Genomic DNA, 26167 nt, shown 5'->3' with positions numbered 1-26167 from the left:
CTTCAAGCTCCTGTAACCCACTCACTCAACATAATAACATTTGAAAATTTTGCCTAATCCTTGCTTTTTGGCTCAAATGGAATCAAACGATGCTACGATGATAAATACCAATGCCCACCAGAAAATTTCAGTAATACAAGTCTAGTTGAGTGTGAATTTCATGTCTATTAATAAATCCTTTTTCTAGAAAGCACTTTCCTTTTCATTTTCCCCCCCCTGATGTAACAATGAAAAATCACCTTTGATAAAGCAGCATGCTGATACTTTTACCATCAATAGAGCTTGAAATTTAACATCAAACGTTTATAATGGTACAAGTTAACATACATTACATCGGTGTTAAATGAACAAAGGTGTCACAAATGCAAAAATTCTACAATCAAATGTTAGGCTGCCAGAATTTGTGATTCAGGTTCCGGTTAAAGGTCCGAGCATGATGCTGGTTCCGGTCAACTTGTGAATTTATGGCACATCAAAATCCTCCCACACGAAACTACTACTTTTCTGCAGGAAATGTTCATTGAGGTAGCTGCTGGTATCCTGTCAAGTAAAAATTGTTTTGAACTCGGATTAGAGTTTAGCAGTATATTTCAACGATGTTTCTTTTAAAAGGAAACGAGGTCACATAAAGAAGTTTGTCACAGGTTATCCATGAATCATAAAACTTAATTCCTTGCAAATTTCAAAAGAACTCATGCTACCTGCCAATCTAGTTAACTTTCTGAAATGGGCTTTGAGTTAAGTCTTGAATATGGCTCATTCGTTCCTTTCACCAATACAAGAATCACATGGAGCCAAGCTCATGCATCAAGGAACCTAACAGTCTACATCTCTAACCTTCAAATTATGTCTTATGTGCAGAGTTAGTCATTTGATAAGTAACTATGGATAATCAACGTTGTGCTCAAGTAATTTGCCAACATACTTCTATGTTGCTCTCTAAAAATATACACAAGAAGACACTCCTAAATTAAACATGTGACATTTTTTAAATGCACATTGCAAATTTGCAATGATGTTAAACATGCATAAACATAGTGGCACGGAAGACGATACTGTAGAGCACTTCAATGGAGTGAATCTTATGAGTAATCAATTGAAAATGCCTTGTATCTTTCTCTGATGCAGGTTTCATTGTATTTATTTCCCAATTAAACTTGTTGCTCAAATTAGTACACCGGGCAATACGCAACGGTGAAAATTTATCAAGTCAAATATTCAATTTCATACCATGCCATCATCAGCTGAATTGAGTCCCAAAACTGAGAGTGTGGCACTCGAGATTTTTGAGGTTAACCTACAGATAAGAAAACAAATTTAAGCAAGAAAAGATGACTGTTGTCCAAAAGAGGGGGGAAAAAGGAAAACAACAGAAACTTAAGAACAATTATTCAAGAACTTTCCTTAAGCAACAAGTTGTTAGTTTTAGTTTTCCTTTATCATTTTTGCAGTTTTCCTGAACCAATGGCAGCGTGTTAAGGGAAAAGGTAAGCAAAATTCTTGTGTTTTCTTAACAATCATAATTCAATTTTAAGCTAAATATAGGAAATGATATAGGACTGAAATGCTAGATCTTATACATTGTAACTTCTATCACTTCTTTCTTTTGTTTCCCCATAGACTTTGTTAAAGAACCTAAGATTTTGTAAAATATTACTTAGAATTTCTCACTTTTTTAAAGTGACCAAAAAGATTTCTATCTTTTAAAAATTAAAAGGATTGGCATCGACCACCAGATTATTTTCTGTTTAACCATGAGAAAGACTCCATTAATCATGGTTGAAAAGCATTGCAAAGCAAGGCAAGATCTAAACTTAAGACCTCCCCAATTTCTATCCCAAGCAACAATGAAATGAGTATGATGCATGAAAAACAAACAAACTTGAAAGTTATGTTGAGATTTCTGAGTCAACCCAGTACCCTTGATGATTCTCAGCATTCCTGAGAAGATACATAAACTTACCACTACAGCAACTCCAGTCTCGCTGAACTTAGGAATGCAAACCAGTCTAACCAACTGCCTGTCTGATCCTACACATAAGTTACAATTGTAACTTACCGGAAAGGAACCCAATAACAGAAACTTTTCTGCTTGAAATGTAATATATACCTTTGAGCAAGCGAGTTTCAAATTTTTGTTGATTACCGGCAAAGTAAACATGAGGACAGCTCTCAACCAGAAAAGGATCCCTATCGGTGAAAGGGTAACATCCTGACGATAATGATTAGCAAGCTCATTAAATGAAAATCATACTTTTAACCAAGAAACTTTCCTTATTTTTGTAATGAATACATTCCGTTATCCCAGATCTGCTGGTTTAGAATAAAATATTTTCTAAGACAAGCTACCAAGTCCATGTGGGGATGTGATACAAGTACAAAATCAGACAAATTATAAAACAAAGGGGCGCAAACTATCAAATGTACCAAGAGTATTGGGTGCTGTTGGTGCCAGATGCCTCCACCTTAATGTTCTTTCCATAAATTCAAGCTGATCGTTTGCCTCTGAATATTTCTGAAGATCGTCTATGGTTTGACCTGATGTTCCAAGAAATCTGGAAACCCAGAGGATGGCATAGTCAGTATAGATTTTGAAAGTAATAACAGTCTACTAACATAATAATATCTTACCTAACGTTGTCAAGCTCAAAGCAATGGGGATTAGTGCAAGATCTAAATGTGTTATAAGTGGCAGACCCAGGGAAAAGGCATCTGTTCAATGGCTGAAAGAAAAAGGACACTAGAACAAATTAAATTTTACGCCTTGGAATTAAGAGGAACATATACGCATTCAACGCACTAAATAACCTGCTGAGGTAAAGAAAAGTTTGCTGGATCATTAGGTCCAGGCATGATATCCAAAGGTACCCCTGCAGCAATCTACAGACAAGTAAATAAACATCAACTCAATCACGATGAGAGGACATATAGCTGGCAACTTAAATTAAGACATCAAATTAATGATAACAACCTGGGTCAACAAGATATCTAACTCTTTAATTGGCTCAAAAAGCCTTGATTGATCCTTTGAAGCCAAGTTCTGCAAAGAAATATAGGACTTGATAAAAATAGAATGTACAAATACGAAAAGCCTTTGTGATTAAGGACCGCTATATATATATATTGAATTACATAAGACTAATGCTCAGATTACAACTCATATTACATGAGATAATTACTGATATATTTTGTTAGAAAATTAGAAAAAATATGTGCTGTAATTATATATTAGCTGTAAATTAGTCATTAGCTGTAACATAGCTATTTAGGTGCAAATCCATGTATTTTAGGAAAATCTACCTAGAAATTATTCTTTCCTTAAATCGGTGATTTAGTTTCCTGATTTAATGGTTTTATGTGTGCTGTAAATCTCTATAAAAGAACAATCTCAATGACAGAATAATTAATTCTGTGCAAACCTATTTTTCAAGTTGGTATCAGAGCAGGAAGAATATCTTGCCGGAATTCCTTTTTTCTTCCTTTTGATCCCTGCACCCTAAAACCATGTCTGACTCTTCATCCAATTCCAGTACTGTCCCTCAATCCTCTATGAACAATCCTAGTAGCACGGATGTTTCAAAAATCAGTGCTACCTCCTCAGAATCTCATTCTGTACAAATCACCACAATTCGTTTGAATGGTGACAATTTTCTGAGATGGTCTCAGTTAGTTAGGATGTATATTAGAGGGCGTGGAAAAATGGGCTATTTGACTGGTGAAAAGAAGGCTCCTGCAGTGGATGATCCGGCCTATGTTACATGGGATGCCGAGAATTCCATGGTGATGACGTGGCTTGTGAATTCAATGGAAGAAGATATTAGCTCTAATTATATGTGCTATCCAACAGCACAAGAGCTTTGGGAGAATGTAAATCAGATGTATTCTGATCTCGGAAATCAATCACAGATTTTTGAGTTGATCCTCAAACTCGGAGAGATGCGACAAGGGGAGCACAATGTCACAAAATATTTTAATTCCTTAAAGCGAATTTGGCAAGACCTTGACCTTTTCAACACCTATGAGTGGAAATCTCCCGAGGATGCTCAACATCACAAAAAGACTGTAGAGGATGGCCGCATTTTTAAGTTTTTGGCTGGACTGAATGTCGAGTTTGATGAGGTGAGGGGGAGAATTATTGGAAGACAGCCCCTACCTTCAATTGGTGACGTTTTTTCAGAGGTCAGAAGAGAGGAGAGTCGGAGGAATGTGATGCTTGGCAAGAAGGGAACTAGGGTTGCTGAAGGTTCTGCCCTGGTCTCCATGACTGGAAGCAAGGCTCCTATTTTGCAACGCAAATCTGATGAAAAACAGCAAGTTTGGTGTGATTTTTGTCATAAGCCTTGCCATACCTGTGAGACCTGCTGGAAAATTCATGGGAAACCTGCAAATTGGAAAGGGAAAGCTGGCCGAGCCAACTCTATTGCCAATGAGGTTGAGACCAACCCCTTCACCAAAGAGCAGATGGAGCATCTTCTTGCACTGTTAAAATTTAATTCGGTACCCAATGTTCCCAGTGTTTCTGTGGCACACACAGGTAATAAATTCTATGCTCTATCTTGTCAATTTAAATATGCTCCATGGATAATAGATTCAGGAGCATCCGACTACATGACCAATTCCTTACATTTGTTTGAGACTTTTTCACCATGTCCCGAAAATAAGAAGGTTAGGATAGCCGATGGTAATTTCTCACCAATTGTAGGAAAAGACCTTATTAAACTTTCTGAGAGAGTAGATCTTAAATTTGTTCTCTATGTCCCTAAACTTGCTTGTAATCTCTTGTCAGTTAGCAAACTATCTAGAGACTCTAACTGTTCTGTTATTTTCTATGAATCTTATTGCATTTTGCAGGACCGGAGCTCGGGGAAGACGATTGGCAGTGCTAGGATGATTAATGGTCTCTAATATTTCGAGGATAAATTTCTTAGTAATAAAATAGTTCAAGGGCTAAGTAGTATTAGTTCTTTATCTGCTTTGGCATTGTCGTTTAGGCCACCCAAGTTTTCCTTATTTAAAACATTTATTTCCAGTGCTATTTAAAGGGATTGATCCTTCATCATTTCAATGTGAGAGTTGTTTAATGGCAAAAAGTCAAAGAAAATCTTATATTCCAAAACCTTATCATGCTTCAAGACCGTTTTATTTATTCCACAGTGATGTTTGGGGTCCTTCAAAAGTGACCACAATTTTTGGAAAAAAATGGTTTGACTTTTATTGACGATCATACACGTTTGTGTTGGGTTTACTTAATGAGAGAAAAATATGATGTAGAACAGATTTTTAAAGAATTTTATAGGATGATTGAAACTCAGTTTCAAACAAAAATTAATATTTTGAGATCTGACAATGGAACAGAGTATTTTAATAAAGTTTTGGAAACTTTTTTAAATGAACAAGGAATTTTACACCAATCCTCTTGTTCCGACACACCTGAACAAAATGGCATTGTTGAGCGTAAGAACAAGCACTTGTTAGAAGTAGCTAGAGCCATGATATTTTATATGAATGTTCCAAAGTATCTATGGGGTGATGCTATACTGACAGCTTCATATCTTATTAACAGGATGCCTACCAAAGTTTTACAATATATCACCCCGTTGGATTGCTTAAAAAAAGTATTCCCAGAATCTAGAATCAATTCTGACTTACCTTTGAAAATATTTGGTTGCACAGCATATGTGCACACTCCAAAGAGGCTAAGGTCTAAATTAGACCCAAGAGCTGAAAAATGTGTTTTTATAGGGTATGCACCCAATAAAAAAGGTTACAAATGCTTTAATCCCCTTACAAAATGTTTTTTTGTCACTATGGATGTTTCTTTCATAGAAAATACATCATACTTTACCAAAAATTTGCTTCAGGGGGAGAAGATAGTTGAACCAAATTTTTGGGAAATTGCTGAACCCTTACCTAGCACACTACTTGATACCTTTTTTGAAAAAGAAACCTTGGAAACTAGGCCTAAAGAAACTGAATCTGACATTGGTCTGACAGAAAAAGAAATACTACGAATGGAAAAAAATAGAAACAATCTTGAGCCTGTGGTTTATTCTAGGAAAGGTGTCCTTAGAGGTGGTAGAGACCAGGCCATTATCCAAGCACGTGGTCAACCGAAAGCCCTAAGCAATGGTCATCCAAATGCCTCAAGTAATCCTTCTTTTGTTCCTTCCTTTTCCTTTCCTATTACTGACTTAAACTTACCATTACGATCAAATTCTAGGGAAGAGAACTCTGCACCTGAATCTATTTTGGAACCAGCCCCTGTTATTCTTGAACAGAATCTTAATCTTGACCTCCCCATTGCCCTTAGAAAAGGAACCCGAACCTGTACCAAACATCCTATTGCCAAATATATTTCCTATCAAAACCTTTCTGACAATTATAGAGCTTTCACTACAAACATTTCAAAATTTGTTGTGCCTAAAAATATTCAAGAAGCACTTGGTGATCCGAATTGGAGGTTGGCTGTGTTTGAAGAGATGAATGCCTTGAAGAAGAATGATACTTGGGAGATGGTAGAATTACCGAATGGAAAAAAAAGTTGTGGGGTGCAAATGGGTGTTTACTATCAAGAGTAAGGCAGATGGGAGTGTCGAGAGATACAAAGCCCGTCTTGTTGCAAAAGGTTTTACTCAAACCTATGGGATAGATTACCAAGAGACCTTTGCTCCGGTAGCTAAAATCAACTCAATTAGGGTCCTGTTGTCTTTTGCTGTTAACTCTAATTGGCCCTTACACCAATTGGACGTTAAAAATGCTTTCCTTAATGGAGACCTTGAGGAAGAGGTATATATAAGTTCCCCACCAGGCTTTGAAGAAAGGTGTGGAAATGGGAGAGTGTGCAGATTGAAGAAGTCCTTGTATGGACTTAAACAGTCACCAAGAGCTTGGTTTGAGCGCTTTGGCAAGGTGATTAAGCGCTATGCATATATTCAAAGTCAAGCTGATCATACAATGTTTTACAAGCATTCAAATGATGGTAAAATAGCTATCTTGTAGTATACGTGGATGATATCGTGTTAACTGAGGATGATTGTGATGAGCTAGCAAAGTTAAAAAAGAAATTGGCTGAGGAGTTTGAGATTAAAGATCTCGGAGCATTAAAATACTTTCTTGGGATGGAGTTTGCTAGATCTAGAGAAGGCATTTTTGTAAATCAGAAGAAGTATGTTATCGACTTGTTAAACGAGACAGGTATGCTAGGGTGTAAACCTGTTGAAACCCCTATAGAACCTAATGTGAAACTGCAACCTGCAGAAGCTGAGAATGTGAAGAATAAGGAGCATTATCAGAGAGTTGTTGGGAGAATGATTTATCTATCCCATACACGCCCAGATATATCCTTCTCTGTTAGTATGGTTAGCCAATTTATGCATGTCCCAGGACCGGCACACTTTGAAGCTGTCTACAGAATTTTAAAGTATCTAAAAAGGACACCGGGCAAAGGACTTATGTTTAAGCCACAAGGACACTTGCAGATTGAAGCCTACACAGACGCAGATTGGGCTGGAAGCATAGTAGACCGAAGATCCACTTCTGGATACTGTTCATTTGTAGGTGGTAATTTGGTTACATGGAGAAGCAAGAAACAGAATGTGGTAGCTAGGAGCAGTGCTGAGGCTGAATTTAGAGCTGTAGCCCATGGTATTTGTGAGATCATGTGGATTAGGAGGCTGTTGGAAGAGTTAAAAGCGACAAAATCATCTCCTATGAAGTTGTACTGTGACAACAAGGCAGCAATCTCAATAGCACACAATCCAGTCCTTCATGACCGCACAAAACATGTGGAGATTGACAAGCATTTCATCAAGGAGAAGATAGATAATGGATTGGTTCATATAGAGCACATTCCTACTGGAGAACAAGTGGCTGATGTCTTTACCAAAGGACTACACACAAAACAATTCAATTTTCTAGTTGGCAAGCTGGCTATGGAGGATATCTTCAAACCAGCTTGAGGGGGAGTGTTAGAAAATTAGAAAAAAAATGTGTTGTAATTATATATTAGCTGTAACATAGCTATTTAGGTGCAAATCTATGTATTTTAGGAAAATCTACCTAGAAATTATTCTTTCCTTAAATCAGTGATTTAATTTCCTGATTTAATAGTTTTATGTGTGCTGTAAATCTCTATAAAAGAACAATCTCAATGACAGAATAATTAATTCTGTGCAAACCTATTTTTCAAGTTATTTACATTCAGACAATTACCGAGACTAGTCTTACATGAAATCTTATATAGCACTGCTCAGATCTTTAACCCTCTCTAATATTCGAGGACGTCTACTCCACTCTCATTTCGAAAGGGAGAAAACTGTCTTCACTAAAATATTATCCATAATTGGGAAGGGATAGAAACCCCCATAATGCTTTGTGGGGACTCGAACTGCTGCCCTCACAATTGTGAGGGCAGTGGCTCTTTGGTCGAGTGGTTTGACCACTACAATATTTTGAATCTACACCATCAGATAAAGTTTAGAAATATAGATTCTATCCCCAGCCTAGGGAAAATAAATACATAAAATGAGAAGTACATGGATCTCTATAAGGTCTTTAATTTTGAGTTTATGACCGTAGATATCTCAAGGAACCATACAAACACTCACATTTACTATCTAGTGTTTTCATGCACCAATACATTCAATCAGTAATTTCTTCTGATTGGCATCAAGTTCAATCAAGTCGAGTAAATTTAACAAGAAATTTTAACAGACCAAAACTAACCAAGTTCTTGACACAATTAAATAAAATATAGAAAAAAAATATCTGTAGCGGCTTATTCACAAAGGAGATCATAAGAGAATCAATAAATTAGCAACCTGTCCATTCAGCAGTCCACGGGGAATTTCAATAGAGTTTCCAGCAATAACAACATGAACTATCTCCGCTGCAATACCTTGTTCCTACTTAGTAGATGTTTAGTAGATGTCACAAGTTAGCAAGATGATGTCACAAATAAGCCACAAATGAGAGGAAATCTGCAAAAACCTTTTCATCTCCCAGATGTCCTGTTATATGATCAACAAGAAGCTGAAACTGGAGTGGGTTAGATGTGCCACTTCCAACATTTAACCCTGACACAAGTACAACATATTTGTCTTCTCCTGTATAAATCAATATCAAAACACTATGAGACAACACTTTTACATACTGATTGGCCTGGTTTAAAGATTCAATTTAAGTACATAAACTATATCACCAGGGCTATCATATATGCACAAGCCAAACTGAATACGGATATCTATATAAGAAAGGTCCAAACTCCACCTAATTTTGTTCTGTGCTAAACTAAAAGTCAGACCTAGTTCCCAAAAGTTTGATAGCACGAAATGCATAACAAAAGAAATACTTGGAGCTAGTTTCAAAAGGGAAAATATCAAGATTAAAATAGCAAGGTCCAAGAACCATTTCAAACTAAATAGAGACCAAGAAGGCTAAATGACCATCAGAAATGGGACTATGGGAGAAGAAACTACTAAGGATTGCTTTGAATTTCCATAAACAGCACACATCCAGAAGAATGTTATACTGAAAATTTAGGTCACTCTATGTGGTTACAATATGCAAAGGTTGATGAACGCCTAATATGGAAACATGTAGGAAGAACGTTAATAACCGCCTGATTATTTAGTTTATTGCAAGGTGCAAACATCAGAGAGAAAAAACAAAAGAGAGATAATTTGAATTTCTGACATACCTGAGTTAAGTGGCAACTCTTTCTGAGGTGCCAGGCCAGCATCTAAGACATCCAGAACCAAAAACTCACCAGCACTAGTTTCCTTACCATGCAAAGCAACAACAATGCCTGCAAATGTATCATCTCAGTGAAACCATCACCATCCTTTGTACAGATGATAATTATAGTTAATTTCAACAAATAGCAATTTAGGACAATCAAACTAGGATTTTAAGAGAGGAAACAAAAACATAAACAGCTTAATAACCTAATAATTAGATTATATCATAAACCCTCCCAACAGTAACTAAACCTCCTTTTCTGAAACTAGCCAATAGACTCGCTAAGTTCATCACCATACTGAAGGTAGCCCTCTCAAAACAGCTAAAGACAGACTACAATCCCCTCATTCGAAGATTTTCATATATCACTATGACAAATTTCCCAGTACACAGACCTGTTACATACGCTGAAGGCAAAAGTTCAGCACCACCAAGTTTAACTCTTCCACTCTCATCTTCCAGAACTAAATGATCATCTGGATGCATAAAGTTGTGAGGCTTTACAAGTGGGGTTGTAGATCTCTGTAAATTGCAAAATCAAAGCTCTCAAAACCCAGAACTTCAATCTCAATTCCAACAAACAAAACAATGAAAGAAACCAAAAGTGACAAAACCAATTTACTAATGATTGTGGTACCTCCTTGGAATACTCATCAAGAATTGAAGGCTTGAGTTTCATGTGCTTGTACAGGGTCCCAATGATGACGCATTCCCTGCCTTCTTCCAGTTCCAATACCGTACAAACTGAAACACAAGTAACCATGGTAAGGAATTAAACTGTCCATGGTAAAGCCTTATCATATTACTCCAGAGGTCAAAATTTTACATACATTTTATCAGTTTAACAGTAAGATTGCTAAACCTCTTGAAAGCAGATCCATGAAATATTAAAATACCCTTAAAATCAAGAAAAAACCTACCAATGGCAAGCCTAAACACTAGTCTAACTCTACCAACTAGCATCAGTTTCCATCAATTCAAGGAAACTTCTATCAAAACTTTAACTTATTCAAAGTACATTCGGGTAAATATGCCATGCTGCTTTCAGGCGTAAATTCCTGTGATCGCATTTTCCCGTTAAGAAATATAGTAATACTACTTATAAACTATCATGTCATCAGTACATTACTCCACATCAACTCATTAAACCAACTTCATTTAATTTTTCACTTTCACCCATCCCCTATTTTCACACCATACCAGTTTGTGTGAGAAGGATTTGTGCACGAGCTTGTACCCTTATTTTTATTTAAAATTATAAATTGCCCAAATTAACTCGGTGTTATATTAAAATGGCTCATACAACCTCATTATGCAAAAAACTTAAACCCTAAATAAACAGCTAAAGTAGAACAGTTGAAGATAAATACCCATAAAATGTACAAACAAGAAGTGGCAAAACATTAACGATTATTGATAATTTATAATATAATCTTTAAGAATATGAAAAGAAAGAAATAATCAGTACTTGGCAAATGGGGTTTCCAATTGGGAACAAGAGAATAAAGCAGAGCTCGCATCAAGTGAAGACGAGCAAAATAAATTTGGCTGTATTGTTGGCCCCTGTATGTCTCCTTTTGTATTTCAAAAGGCTCGTCCTGCAGCAATAATAATAATAAAATTTACAAATTCAACTTTGTAAGAGAAAAAAAAATCAAATTTTGTTAAATTACAAATACATGAACGAAAAATTAAGTGAAGAAAAGAAAAGAGAATAAGTTACCAAGAAGATATAGGTGGCTTGCTTTCTCTGAAGACGAGCTTCTTCCCCGTCGATTTCCATGGTTTCTGGCGGGAAAAAGATACTAAAAATAATGATAAATTTTTTTTCGCTTAGCTTATAACGAGAGGGAGCTTCCATATGTTTATGCGTTGAATAATAACATTTAGATCCCTACATTGTAAAAGAATTACAAGTAAAACAGTTTGTTCTTTTTTTTCCCTGAAACCTACACGCGGCTGCCAAATCATTACAAGAAAATTAAGAATTCGTTCATAAATTCAATGGTTTGATTTTTGTAGTCCCGAGTAACTTCGAAATAAATCAGTTATTGAATATCTGACTTAAGAAAGATAAGAATTAGTAACAGATGGTGGAATCATAGACAAAGTACCTGTTTGGTATGAATTATTTAATGGGTATAAATATTTATTTAATCTCATAAGTTTTTATTATAATTTTTGTTATTGTTTAGTTGGTTTTTTTATAAAACTTTTGAAGCTTAAATAAGCTATTTTACTTTTATTGGCAAGAGCTCAAATTTTGAGTTTTTAGGAGTAGAGGTTGAAAAGTTATTTTTAAATGTTAAAATATCTAAAATATCATCTACTTATTTAATTATTTTATTTTATTATTTGATTCTTTCCATAACATAACTTTAAAAAGTTTGACTATAAAAGTAATTTCATAAAATTTTAATAAAAACTCTTATTGATAACTAAACAATAAAAATTTTTTGAGTAAAAACTCTATTTATAAAAGCTCTACTTATATAAGTTCTACTTAAAAAGCTGTATCAAACGGAGCTAAAAATTTATGAGGATTAATTTTCAATATTCGCACACCTTTCACGGCAATAATTTAATAGTGTTATAAACATTTTTATTAATCATTAACTTTATTCTTTATAATGATTGTATTATTTGATAGGATTTCTCATTTCCTCTTATGTTTTAAAAGTAATTTTTTTTATTAGAAATGGAATCTTAAAAAAACTAAAAGACTTAATACGTTATGATAGATATTTTAAATTTCATTCCAAATGACGTGGTAGGTAATATTTTATAAAATCCAAGTAAATTAATTATACTATCTTACTAATCATTTGATGGATGTCGCATTATTTAAAATAAATTTTTGAGATAAAAAATTTAGAATATGTAACACTACTCTATATATATATATTTATTTATTTATTTATGATTTTCTTTTAATATTATGGTGAAATGACAATCAACTTCTAATCTCTATCCATCTTTCATCTAATATATTAATAATGCATCATAAGATGTGTTATTATTGAGGTTTTATTGTGTCAATCATAAATAGAATGTAAAAAAAATTATCGCTTTTTTCAAGTACATGCATAATTGTTTTTCTAATATCCTTTCTTGCGTGAGCCCGTGAACACACACGGTTTCTAATGTATAAGGGAAAATAAATAACTATATTAAAATAATATTATTCATTAAAGGCCAAAAAAAGGGGGTAAAACGTGAAAACGATTCTAATTTCTATATATAGGGAAAAAGGTTAAAAGCGAAATGTGCCTATGAAAACGCACACAAAAAAAAAAAAGGGAAAACGTTTCAAAATAAAACCGGGTTTATTTATTTTTTTTAAAGCACCGATTAAAAAAAAAGAAAAAAAAGCAACGAGCAGCTCACACAAATACTCTCTTCTCTTTCCACGTAATTCTTCTTGCTTCTTATAGCCAAAAAAAAAAAAAATCGTCTTGCTTCTTTATTCAATGGCTTCGTTACAGGCTTCACTGCCTTCAATTTCGGCGATTTGGTCCAGCTTCCCAGATTCTTCGTCGATCAATTCAGCTTCAATCGTCACTCTCACTAGCTCGCCGGCGAATGATCGGAGAATTCGCCGGAGACTGCGGTGCAAAGCGATGGTTCAGCAGGCCGTGCAAGGAGCTCCCGCCGCTTACGCCAAGGAGATGGAGAGACTCTCCGCCAAAGAATCTCTTCTTCTCGCCGTGAGTTTTTGTTTTTCTATTGCCAATTCTCTATTTTTGTTTAGTTGAAATCAATCTCTGAAGTAATTATTTTTAAATTTTATTTAATTTCTTTTCACTTTGGAAACTACATTTCTGATGCTGCATTTAAGAGAATGCAGCATATTGTGAGATTTATTAAACGATAATAAAGAAATTATTTTAGCAATTATCAAATAGTTAGCGAGAATGACTTCTAGGAAAACTGCTTTCCGTAAAAGCAGTTTCTGCAAAATCACTTATCAAGTGCTGCTTGAGAATGCATTTGAACTATTTTGCTAGAATGACGCAAAAATGCTTTCAGTGATTTCTGCAAAATCACTGCAAGAATGACGCAAAAATGCTAAATGCTTTTGATGATGCCGAAGGCAAGCACATTGATATTGGGTTTTGCAAATCTTTGAGCTAACTCTTTGCTTCTTGTTTTAGTTTAAGGATGCTGGGGGCTTTGAGGCCTTGGTCGCTGGAAAGACAACAAATATGCAGCAGATTGATGTGAATGAGAGGATAACTGGTCTTGAGCGGCTCAATCCAACCCCAAGGCCAACAACGTCGGTGCTTAATCAAAACCTAGCATTTTTTATGCACTTGCTTTGGGATGAGACTTTTATTTGTCATTTAGCTTTCCAGGTCTCCATTTCTTGAAGGTCGATGGAACTTCGAGTGGTTCGGATCTGGAAGCCCTGGATTTTTTGTTGCTAGATTCATCTTTGAGTGAGTAATTTGGTACTATCTACCATTAAATGTTTTTGAATCAATTTTATACTTACCATAAACTTACCATTTGTTTTTGTCTGTATTTAGAGTTTGACTGAATGGGCTAACTTCTACCGTTTGCTGTTGCAATCACTTTCCTGTAGGAGATTCCCCCCAACATTGGCAAATTTGTCAAATATGGATGTGGTGATTAAGGATGGAAAAGCAAATATTACAGCCAATTTCAAACTATTGAACTCGGTACTTTCTCTTGATGAATTTTATATGCTCACAATGTGGATGATCTGACAAATGTCCATTGCATTTGCTATTTTGCATGTTATGCAGCATTACTAAGATCTGTTAGAAATGCATGTGTAAGGATATCAAGTAAATCCCACTTCATAAAAAAGTAAGATTAGTAGTTGACTATGTACTTGGAGTTGGCCTATGACCCATGGTTTAAGCTTTTGGGAGTAGGGACCTGATGTATTGCTTTCCCAACTACTTGTGCCACTAATAAGTGTTATTAGAGCTACATGAGGGTGAGATTGCTGGATATGTATATTGAAAAAAATGAATTTGTATACAAGGAGTGCTTATGAGTGATGACCATTGGTTTAAGATTTTGGGTTTACTGGTGAATAAAAGAAGTGAAGCAGTAATATAAGAGGGGTTAGTTCATTACACATTAGCTTAAGATTTTACTCAGATGGTCATCCAATTCATGTGTCTAAGATCCTTTAAAATTAGTTTTGAGTAGCTTGTAAGTGGTCCCCATATTGAATGGCTGTCATCCAGTTTCATATTTATATTTCAATTTCTGCTCCCAATCTATTGTCTGAAGATGAGATATTTACTGATAGCTTGTTTATCTGTAATGATGAGAGGTCAATGCAGATAGAAAGCAAATTTAGTCTCTCCACCAAACTCCTTGTTGAGGGACCACTTAGATTGAAAGAAGAATATATAGAAGGAATTCTTGAATCGCCAACAGTTATTGAAGAAACAATTCCTGAGCAGCTAAAAGGAGCATTTAATCAGGCAGTTACTACCGTGCAGCAGCTTCCTGCTCCTATTAGGGATGCAATTTCCAGTGGTTTGAGAATTCCTCTCAGTAAGTGTTTCATCATCTTTAATTTACCTTTCCTCTTTTGATTGAGGACAAATCTATTGACTTGTCTACCTTTCGGATGAACTTGCCCGGAGGAGTGCTAGATAGTTGGTTTGAGAATTCCTCTCAGGAAGTGTTTCATCATCTTTAATTTACCTTTCTTCTCTTGATCGAGGATAAATCAGTTGACTTGTCCACCCTTTGGATAAACTTGCCCTGAGGAGTGCTAGATAGTTAGTTTGTAATTAAAATCACTTGCTATTAAAATCAGCAGCAGAGATTACTGCACTGGAATCCAGTTCAACTGATTTTTTTGAGAAAAATTTATGTTTTAGAATTCTAATTCCCTGCCTAAATCATTTTTGTGGGTGCTATCGTGTTTCTGATGGATGTGATATTTGATTATCTGAATACCCTTTGACATTAAGGTCTTTGAAAATATATGGATTCTCCGCCCCTACATACCTTTCTCATCTTTTATATCTGTGGTGGTCTTGTTTCTTGTTTCCAAAGAGTTCCCTTCATTCATCAAAGATGTTGTCATTGTTGCTGTTCTAAGACAACTTTTTCTTGCTCAGATTTTATAATTGATTAGCACATACAGATAGTACGATATACATTACAAACCTACAATCATGTATAGAGCCATTGCTCTCTCTGATGGTTCATGATAAACTCCACGTTGTCATTTAATCATTGTACACTTGCTGCAACTATTTGAAAGTGCACCATTTTAGGTTATCAGTGTTAATTTTTTCTTTTTTCTTTTTTTCAAAAAAAGAAAAAAAAAAAGCTGGAGAAAATTTAACTTGTCACATGTATTTCTTTCAATATGTATCTTCAGCCTTGATTTATGTATCTACGCTGAGTACTACTCTTTTTCTACTCTGAGTTCTACTCTTTTTCTCCTTCAGGTGGAACTTTCCAGAGGCTGTTCATGATTTCTTATCTTGATGAAGAGATACTTGTAAGTTCGACTCTATAATCTCATGTTCATAGCTTCAAAGTATTATCTTGATGGTATCTTGTTAGAAGTAGATAATGCCATAAAATGTATGGAGCTCGAATTCTTTGTTTTTGATGGCAATAAATGCAACCTGAGCTGGTACAGGATCAGAGGTGTTAGATGACCATTTGAGATCAACATGGATACCGCCTAAATTTGAAATTATCCCATTCATTTTTCACCTATTTTACGTACTAAGTCATCCATAAACTGGAGTGCTGTCCAAATGAAGTGGATTGATGTCTCTTAATGTATAATTAATGACTAATTTTTCAGTATTTTTACCATCTGTTACGCGGGTGAGTCTTATTGTGACTTTTCACCTATCAACTGCCATGTATATTCTATTATCTTTTGTCTTTCTACCTCTATTGTAATTCCATAACTCTTTTTACTTTTCTATGCCTTGTACTTGCCTAGTTGCAATAGCAAAGACAAATTAGACCCCGCCAGTTGCCTGGTTAATTCTCATATTGCAATGAAGAAAAGATTTTGATAGATGTACAATAGTTCCGTATAGACTGTCACCTACCATCCTCTAACCAAGTTTTTCATTCCTCTATTATTCATCTATCTCTAAATAAATTTGTTAATCAGCCTTAAACTTTTTGAGTATTTGATAAGAGTTGAACCAGTGCATTCATGTGAAATCTAATGTAGGTTAAGTGACTAGCTAGCATGCAGAACTATGAGCTTTCTCTAAGACCGGTCTATCTAATGCCAGTAACAGATATCACGTACTAAAATCTTTTACGGGTTTTGACACAGATAATAAGGGATGCATCTGGAATACCCGAAGTTCTTACAAGATTGGATCCACCCTCATCTCCCATAGAAGAACCTATCACCGAGTATGAGAGTTAAAGATGCTCTTATGCATAACTGAGTATTCATATCGTCTCATTCCCTCAGATGTGTTTTGTTTTGTTCCATTTTGATGTTTAGTTCATTGTCCTTTATTGTATTCAAATGACCAGTGATTAGAAGAAATCCTTCATCCCCACAGAAGCATTAAACTTTTTTTGTTCTCTGTTTTCTCTTAATTGAATTGACTGGAGATTATGTCTCTAGGCTTGTGTTCAAGTCGTGTGGGCATTGTTTTGACCATCTTGGTCACACAGTGATTTAGTTTTACAATTTGCAATATTTTCTAAACTTTATTCTTTAGAAAGATTGCTATTAGGTAAATTTTACTTGTAGATTATCAAGACTTGTGCTGAAATGTCAATAGGAAACAATAATTAATTACAATTTGGTGTGAAATGTGAACATTTTTGACTTGTCGCAAACACTATTGTTGTTGCCTGGCTGTCATGTTGATTAAGTTTTGTCCGCAGAAGCAGATACTGTGTATTGAGATATCTTTCCTGAGCTCTGTATTTAGAACCTTCTTCTGTGACATTAAATAGTCTTTTATTTGTATTTTTTTTCCATTTATTTGTTAGGATTCATATTGACCTTGAGGAAGGGGTCTTTAATGTTTGTTTGCTTGAAATGGATTTGTTTTTCAAACTTAACATTGAAAACTTGGTAATTAGTATGTCTTAATAAATTTATAGTGGTTTTTTTTTTCTTTTTTTCACTTAATATGAATGCATATAATTTATTTTCATAGCAGACCATATTTATTTTTATCTTATTAAAACCTTACATTTCTATACCAAAAATTTAAAAACAAACACATTCAGATTTTTTTTCCCCAAAAGATATGGTGGTGAGCAAAGCTTAAATTCAATTTTTTTTAGTCCTTTATCTCCCTAAGATATAAATTCGGGTATTAGTTAAATAAAGTTGTTTGAAAATCACTCAGTCATGCCTTTAGGGCACAAAGATATTCAAAACTGAATGTGAATCAAATGACATTCATATTTATTAAGAGCCTAGATAAAAAAATAATGAAAGCTTACCACATATTCCTCTTTAGATTAATAGAGACATTTTTTTTGAAATTAACTAATCATGGAAGGAGATGAAGAGGGAAAGTTTCAAACACGGGGTAGGATTTAATTGAAAAAAGCATATTGACTAACTTTAGCAAGAATTTTACTATATCAAAAAACCTAGTGAATTAATTCTTCTAACACAAGCTCTAATTTTCCACAAACCAACATAAGAATCCCACGATGGTGGGTTCAAAGTCTTCTATCATCCTAATCATACTTTCAATTTGTAATGTGTATTGGATCAGTTGTACCACCGTCCAAGTAGATTATATTACAATTTGTTTGTGACATTAAGTAGTCTTTTTTTTTTCTTCCATTCATTTGTTAGGATTCATGTTGACTTGGAGGAGGGAGTGTTTAAGGTTTCTTTGCTTTAAATGGGTTTATTTTTCAAGCTTAACATTGAAAACTTGATAAATCTAGAGTGGTTTTTTCTTTTTTCACTAAAAATGAATACATATAATTTATTTTCACAGTGAATCATATTTATTTTTATCTTATTAAAATCTTATATTTCTATACTTAAAATTTAAAAAAAAAACGCATTCATATTTCTTTTTTAAAAAATTAAGGTGGTGAGCAAATCCCAAATTTATTTTTAACTCTTTTTCACTCCAAGATTCAAACTCGAGTAGTTAGCTAACTAAATTTATTTGAAAACTATTTTGTCATGCCCTTAGAGGCACAAACATATTCACATTTAAACTTTTAGATGTCAATCAAATGACATTCATGTTTATTAAGAGTTTAGATAAAAATAACAAAAGCATACCACATATTCTCTTTGGATTACTAGAGACATTTGTTTATTTGAAATTAACTAATCACGGACGGAGATGAAGAGAGAAATTTTAAAAGAAAATTAAAACATATGTGGTATGATTTTATTCAGTAGACATATTGTTAAAATATATCAACATCATCTTCTTAAATTTTAGATTTGTAACAGCTGACTTTAGTGAGAATTTTACTATAACAAAACCCTAGTGAATTAATTCTTCTAACATAAGCTCGAATTTTCCACAAAACAACGTAAGAATCTTATGATGCCGAAAAATTAAAAGATCAATATTTAAGAGAAGCCAAGTTTCTGAATAATAAGAATATTATTGAAATATCTGAATGAACAAAATTAGAGTTTTAGGGCCCTTTAATACCAACCTTAAGTATAGCAAATTTGTTAAAGTAGGTAAATCTGAAATATTGTTTATAATAAAATTCACCTAATCTAAATAAGGAAAACAAAACAAATGCCACCCAAATTTGATATCTAAAAACAAAAGATTAAAATCCTGAAAGTAATAAGAAAAATAGAAAAATAACCTAAAACTGCTAAACAATTAAGAAAGAAATGAAATTTCTGGTTTGACCATAGGACATAACAACATAATTAATTCTAAATTCAATTCGTCTCGTCATAAATTTCAAAATAGTATATATATACAAAAAAAAAAAAAAAAAGGGACACTCGTAGCCAAGTTGTGACCTCCTGAAGTACTGTACTCACCTTACGCAAGCAAAATACATCAGAATTCGACGGTGGTTGGTTCAAGTTCTTCTATCATTTGATCATACTTTAATTTTGTAATGTGTATTTAAACAGCTGTGCTTACCGTCCAAGTAAATTATTTTACAATTTGCAAATAAACTTTACCAAAAATGTTGACTTGAGCCTGCCATGCCTTTAAGTCAATATTTATAGTAAACCCTTATCTCTAAACTTAGTTTTCTTAAGCAAACGAGAAACACAATTAGAACTGTTAATGAAAAATATCTTCTAAATCATTACTTTATAAAATAGTTTGCTATTTTTAATTTTATCTGTCGGCATCAAATATGTCACTACAACCATGTTTTCTCTGTGTATCAAGCACACGAAGCAAACCCATATAATGTTAATGGAGATGAGTCTCCATAAAAATTAGTAAGGATCTCGGCGACACATTCTAGTGAATCACTTTTAAGTAACTTTTTAAAATACCCAAAATTATTATCCATGTATTACTAAAATGAAAAAAAAAGAAGATATTAGCTCTTACTAATCATATATTTTGAGTAAAAAAATATGTTTTCTTAATTTGAGTTTACTAAGCTTGGATCGATCTATGAATACGGATAAAAAATTATACGATGGTCCATTTCGATTTTTTTTTTTTTACATATCTTAGATGATATATTTATCATTATTTCTTAATGTTAACATTATGGGAGACAAAGTTATGCTTTTAATGTATTTAAAAAAAATGTTTAGTTTTTTAGACCAGGGGCATAATGGCCTAAGTATAGAAGATTCTATTTGTATGAAATTTGGGAAGCCAATCAAAATGTTCGCTCTAGGTATTAAGGTTAGTGTTAGTGGGGGACGACTTGGTGTAATGAAAAAAGATTATTTTCTTGTAAATATATAATAAGTCTTGCAAGAAAAGAAATGCAATTTTAAAATAATTAATATACAGTAATGTAGTTTTGCAATTTGCACGTTCATGTTTGGTTTGCCAAACAATATTCTTCTGTAAGAGATCGTCGAATACATTAATTAAAAGAGAGATATATATATATAATTAATTAAGACAAGGGTCACTGCTCACATCCAATGGGAAATGGACAAAAATTGATCCAAAATTAAACCAAAACTATATAAGGAAAAAAAATGAATAAATATAATAATTAATCTCAACTAATTGATTTACATCCAATTGGAGAATACACAAGTAATAAGAACAAGTAATTAATTTCAATATTCTCTGCAGAATGATTAGACTAGCCATTGAAAGTGTTAAGTTATAGCTTGTACCATTTACAGCACAGAGAAATTAATTAACGCCATGAGCAGATAAATATAATTTAAGTTAAATTAAGCATCTAAAATTAAAAAAAAATAATAATACCCTTAATAACCAAAACATTTAACCAAGAAAATGAAAGATCACAAAAAAAAAAAGGGTTAAGCATTAATGAGTTTCTTCAAATTAAACCATGCATATGATGAGAAGTATCCACTGGAAGCAAAGAAAATTCATCAAGTTCTTGAATGAAACCATCAAAATCCGCAAAACCATGTAAGAATCCACCTGAATTTGCCCCATTCCACAGGATTTGTTCTTCTTCTTCTTCTTCTTTAACCTTTTCTCTTGTCTCAAAACCAAAAAAAGTGCTTCTGAGTTCAACATTTTTGGTCACCAAATCCGGCTTTTCCAGTACCGAAGTGCTTCTTGGCTCTTCCTCTCTTGTAGGGTTTCTTGGTCTCTTCTTGCCAACCTTTTGATGATGATGATGATGATCATGCTCAGTTGGCTTTCCTGTGAGTCTTTGCACAAGCTCTCTAAAGTTTTCCACATCGGTCTTGATGATTTCTGGTGCAAATATGTGAATGATTCTGATCTTCGGCTTCGTTTTGGAGATTGGGTGTGAATTCTTATGCATAGCTAGTGGTGATGGTGTTGAATGTGAGATATAAGGCGGTTTCTTGATGATACGCTCCATGGAAAGTGCTTCTGAGAGAAACTAAAGAGAGAGGGGTGATGATCTGAGGAGTTGGTGAATTTGTTTAGATGAAAAGGAGGGAGAGGGCTGCTTATAAATACAAGAAGAATAAGTGGCAATGGAGAAATTTTGGAAGGAAAAAAGAGGCTGTCTATTGAGAACAAAGATTGAATGAAACAAATCGTTGTCTGCTAATTAAAATGCAAGGAGTCAATTAATTACTATATAATAAAAATTGAGTGGTCCCTCTTAATTCCCAAATTGGATTAGCTTAATTATTGTATATTTTATGGTATGTGTACATGTCATATACAATTTGAGACATTGAGGGAGAGAGGATTTGGAACATAAATATTTCTTATATTTCCCACTTGGAAAATGACTGGAAGAACCCTCATTTTGTTCTTTAAACTAAGTTGTGCTAATTATGTATATTATACATTGGTTCACTTGCATTGGCCACACGCTACTTGCATATATATTATACCTTTTTTTCATGGTCCATGCTTTGTTTTAGTTTTGTTTAATAGGAAAATGAGAAAAAAAAATGATAATTATCATGAGATATGAAATTTGAATATCATTCACTTAAGTGGGTGGTCTTTTTTTTTTTTCTTTCTTTTTTTAATAGTGCAAGTTTACTTGATTAATTTATTTTAGCAGATAAAATCGAAATCCTGAACATTCAGTTATATTTTTTTTCTTTTTTTCCCCCCAAGAAATACCCTTTTAATGGAAATACTACTTTACTCAAAACATAACTGCTAAGTAATGCAATTGCTTTTCATCGATATAATATAGTAATTGAAATGAAACGAAGTAACATTTCCTCGTGAGATAGCAGCAAAATAGTGAGCGGATAAGCAAACTCTTAGAAAAAAGGATTACAATAAGTCAAATGAGTTCATTGCCTTTGTCTACTAATTAGGTAACTGTGAATTGTGATGACAGAACAAGGGTAGTTTGGTCATTAGCACAAAAACCTATTTTTGCTATGAGATTCCATTACCTATTATTATTACGCGAATTAAGCCGCGTAGGGTTGGAAGAAAATCAATGCCATGGGCTTGCATTAACCCTATTCCGAATTCAGAGAGAATGAGGAAATTTTTCTTTCTTTCTTTCTTTCTTTCCCCCCCCCCCCCCCCAAAAAAAAATTCTGCTTCTATAAATATTTTCGTCATGCTTATGTTATAATTACGTCATAATTAAGCAGCTACTTACATGGGTAGCTTGGTTTTATTAACGAAGGTAAAAGACGGATCCTGGAAAATTGTTAGCATGGATTAGATAAGCCAAATTAATTGACTATGTGCTGGCATGCTTTTTGTCGTTACACATTCCGTACATATTTAGTTAGGTTATATATATATATATATATATATATATATATATATATACGCATATTTTTTTTATTTATTTGTGATTTGCTTTCGTTTTTGCACCATCGATGAATCAACAATGTTTCACCAATGTTAAATTGAGAAGTAAATTATTCATTTTCACTTATTTGTTTTACTTTTTTACCAATACATGACTTTTACCCCCTTTTTTTTTTTTACTATGTGGATCCCCTCATATTTTAGCAACTATTAAATAATACTTAATTCATAAAAGTCATTCTCCAGTATGGTTGTTTATATATACATTACATAAGCGAATGACTAAAACATTTTTATTAACTATATATGAGCAAATTAGGGCCCTTTAATAAAATAATTGATGGGTGATTCCAAATAATCAAAATTATTTTATGTACTGATAAGACAGTAAAATGCTTTCAAAATAAACTAGTGTTCCAATAAAGTACTTTCTGAACCCTAACTGAAACTCAAAATGGTTGATGCAAAAAGTGATGTGTTTTGATGCATGTTGTTTACTTTGTCAACTCACACGGCTGTTGTACACAGATTATACAATCTCTCGAACTTATACATTCCAAATTGAAAAAAATAAAAAATTATTTTAGCCGAAAGTATAAATTAATATTATGGAATCTCACTGGCTCTATCTATGATGTACTTGAATGTGTTCATTTGTCTTTGAGCTGCACCATTGCCTGCCGCTAATTAGCACATTTAATTAAAGTAATTAATTAACTACATTTAAAAATAAAGTTAAATTGTATTTGCCGTTTGTTTAAATGACTCTGTCATTATTTACTAATGGAGCTTTCGATTAAAAAAAAAACCCAACAATCATAATCTCCAAACAATTTGGCAAAACATTAAAAATATTTTTTTTGTTTTTTTTTAAAAAAAGATCCAGTATGTTTCAGAAACCTAGCATTTAGATTTTTTATTTTTTTTTTGTCTTTAGAAATAATAATTAACCTGATATTACAATTCCACAGCTCATCATTTTCACTCAAATTTGTTCATATTGTCACAAAAAACAAGGACAAGAGTTTTTAATAAACCGGCTTGAGCTTATATTAATGCCAAAATATTAATTTTCCTTTAATTCAGATATCAAGCACGATTTGATTGGTTTTTTTTTTTTTCATAAATAGTGATTATATATATAAAAGGTGTTTTATATATAGTGTTGCATTTTATGTGTAACCCTAGTCCATAAAATGATATATATATATATAAAAGGTGTTTTATATATAGTGTATGTGTAACCCCAGTCCATAAAATGATAAAAGTAAGGGAAAATACTCCATTATCATATTCTACTCCTAGTTCAAATGATGCATAATGAATATTGATTGATTGATTTCACATATACCAAAAGAAACATCATTCCTTGATAAATCATCATTCCGTGTTGACGTAATTGGCGTAAAATAATAAAGATTCATTAGTCTTAAATCTTTTTTTATATACAAATATGTAAAATGATTTTAATTACTAGAAAGAGATATAATTTTGTTTTTATAGTAAATTTATTTTAATGATTGAGAGGTACGCGTGATAAGAGTTTAGTAGGACAGAACAATGCATTGAAGTGTCAATTTGTTTTTTTTTTTGCCCGAAATTTGAAACTTGTGATTTATTTTTGAATATGTGAAATTATAATTTTCTTTTGGTATGGGGGGGGGGGGGGATATTTTAACGTGTGTTTGATATTTTTAAATATAATTGAGATTCATTCCTATGCGACAATGTGACAGTTGTATTATATTAAAAAATAATTTTGCAAGCATTAAAAAATAATATTGATTAGTAAATGGATTTCGGAAAAAAAGAGGGAAAAGAAAACAATTTGAAGTAGTATTAAATTATGCGTGAAAATTAATTATTATTAAATAAAAAAAGGGAATTGTATGGGTGGAGAGCATGATAGCCGGCAGCACAGAGGCATAAACGCGTACGATACAGCCTTGCGGCCAGTGAAATCACTGCTGAAACAGAATAATAACCGTATGATGTGCACGTGAACTGAACTGACAGATTTGATCGCACGGATACAAGGATTTGGTAATCGTGTTACGTCAGCGGCAGAGCATGAGTCTCGTGTCGTGCCTGCCGGCTTGGCTTGGCTGGGCCGGCCCTAAGTAAGTACATAACATGACTGACACGTGTCAATGGTCAGCCATCGTGAGTGCCTGACGTGAATGCCACGTGGCAGGATTTTTCTTATGTGAACACCCCACTGCACCCGCGATCATGAGTTCCCTTAGCGGGAGCCAGCCAACCAAACTCTTTAACTGAATTTCGTGTGGTGGGGACCACCCGTCGATGTGATTCTAAGTTGCGGCAGTTGCTCTGCATGACTCGTATCTTAGCTGGACCCAGTTATCTTTTACTAACGTGCGCATCGCACATCATTTTTCTGGTTTTTTTTTTCTTTTTCCTTTTCTGGCTACAGGCTTAATTACTTTCTAATATAAGCACCGCCTGAAGAAATTTTGGATTATATAGACATAGTTTGAGTCCACACCTTTTGACCCCCCCTCAAAATTCTGCATAAAACTCTTTTTAATTAAAATTACTCAAGTAACCAAAAATAATTTTCTTTTTTTTATAAAAATTCAATTAAACTCTTAAATTGATTATTCTTCTAAAAAAATTTTACACTCGACCCATTTCATAATTCATATTTATATTTATATTTTATAATTTAGTTGAAAAATAGTTATAAAAATAGTTATCTTTTGAGAAAATTGTAAGGGTTTAGAGTTTTAGAGATTTATGTAGCAAAGAAAAAAACAATTTAAGATTTTAGAATTTTTGTGTATTTTATAATAAAAACTTAAAATAAATACTTTTTCTAGAGTCATATTTTTAGGGAGATGGTTAATTTTAATATATGGATTTCTATTCTATAAATTAAACTTGGGTATTTAAGGAAATAAAAAGTTTGTTATAATTTATAAGGATTATGGAGGGGTGCTAACAACTCTGCTCATATAGGATTACGGAATGAGTGTACCTTTTGACACGCATCAAAATTTCTTATATGACCTCTTTTTAATTAAAATTACCTAAATAACTAAAGTCAAATTAATTCATTT

At 33.4% G+C, this 26167-nt stretch overlaps 3 protein-coding genes across 6 annotated transcripts; 1 reads left to right on the top strand and 2 right to left on the bottom strand.

Annotated features, from left to right (window-relative positions):
- Positions 1-186: 186 nt before the first annotated feature.
- On the bottom strand, positions 187-11557 carry LOC18039883 (DNA polymerase delta small subunit). Of its 4 annotated transcripts, XR_002904876.1 has the most exons (16): positions 11462-11557; positions 11207-11336; positions 10376-10482; positions 10134-10260; positions 9698-9805; positions 8989-9104; positions 8820-8903; positions 2972-3040; positions 2809-2880; positions 2632-2723; positions 2428-2555; positions 2111-2212; positions 1964-2031; positions 1231-1297; positions 702-837; positions 187-540 (listed from the first exon to the last, which is right to left on the bottom strand). XR_002904876.1 is itself a non-coding variant. In XM_024181911.1 (15 exons), exons 1-14 carry the CDS (start codon positions 11519-11521, stop codon positions 1241-1243), a joined length of 1320 nt encoding a protein of 439 aa, XP_024037679.1. In that variant the 5' UTR covers positions 11522-11557; the 3' UTR covers positions 189-540; positions 1231-1240. The 4 variants fall into 4 exon arrangements, 3 of the variants coding, with proteins under 3 accessions (XP_024037679.1, XP_024037681.1, XP_024037680.1); XM_024181911.1 differs by lacking the exon at positions 702-837 and having other exon boundaries at positions 189-540; XM_024181912.1 differs by lacking the exons at positions 187-540; positions 702-837 and having other exon boundaries at positions 1921-2031.
- Positions 11558-13092: 1535 nt separating this feature from the next.
- On the top strand, positions 13093-17605 carry LOC18037966 (probable plastid-lipid-associated protein 13, chloroplastic). Its single transcript, XM_006429812.2, has 7 exons — positions 13093-13445; positions 13893-14014; positions 14094-14177; positions 14324-14420; positions 15060-15276; positions 16188-16240; positions 17048-17605. Exons 1-7 carry the CDS (start codon positions 13209-13211, stop codon positions 17141-17143), a joined length of 906 nt encoding a protein of 301 aa, XP_006429875.1. The 5' UTR covers positions 13093-13208; the 3' UTR covers positions 17144-17605.
- Positions 17606-21186: 3581 nt separating this feature from the next.
- Positions 21187-21808, bottom strand: LOC18038228 (VQ motif-containing protein 17). Its single transcript, XM_024182613.1, has one exon. It carries the CDS (start codon positions 21703-21705, stop codon positions 21187-21189), a length of 519 nt encoding a protein of 172 aa, XP_024038381.1. The 5' UTR covers positions 21706-21808.
- Positions 21809-26167: the final 4359 nt, after the last annotated feature.

The sequence above is a fragment of the Citrus clementina genome, unplaced genomic scaffold, assembly GCF_000493195.1.
Source record: "Citrus clementina cultivar Clemenules unplaced genomic scaffold, Citrus_clementina_v1.0 scaffold_6, whole genome shotgun sequence".
NCBI lineage: Eukaryota > Viridiplantae > Streptophyta > Magnoliopsida > Sapindales > Rutaceae > Citrus > Citrus x clementina.
The sequence above is the reverse complement of the archived record's forward strand: the minus strand, read 5'-3'. Positions and strand labels throughout refer to the sequence as shown.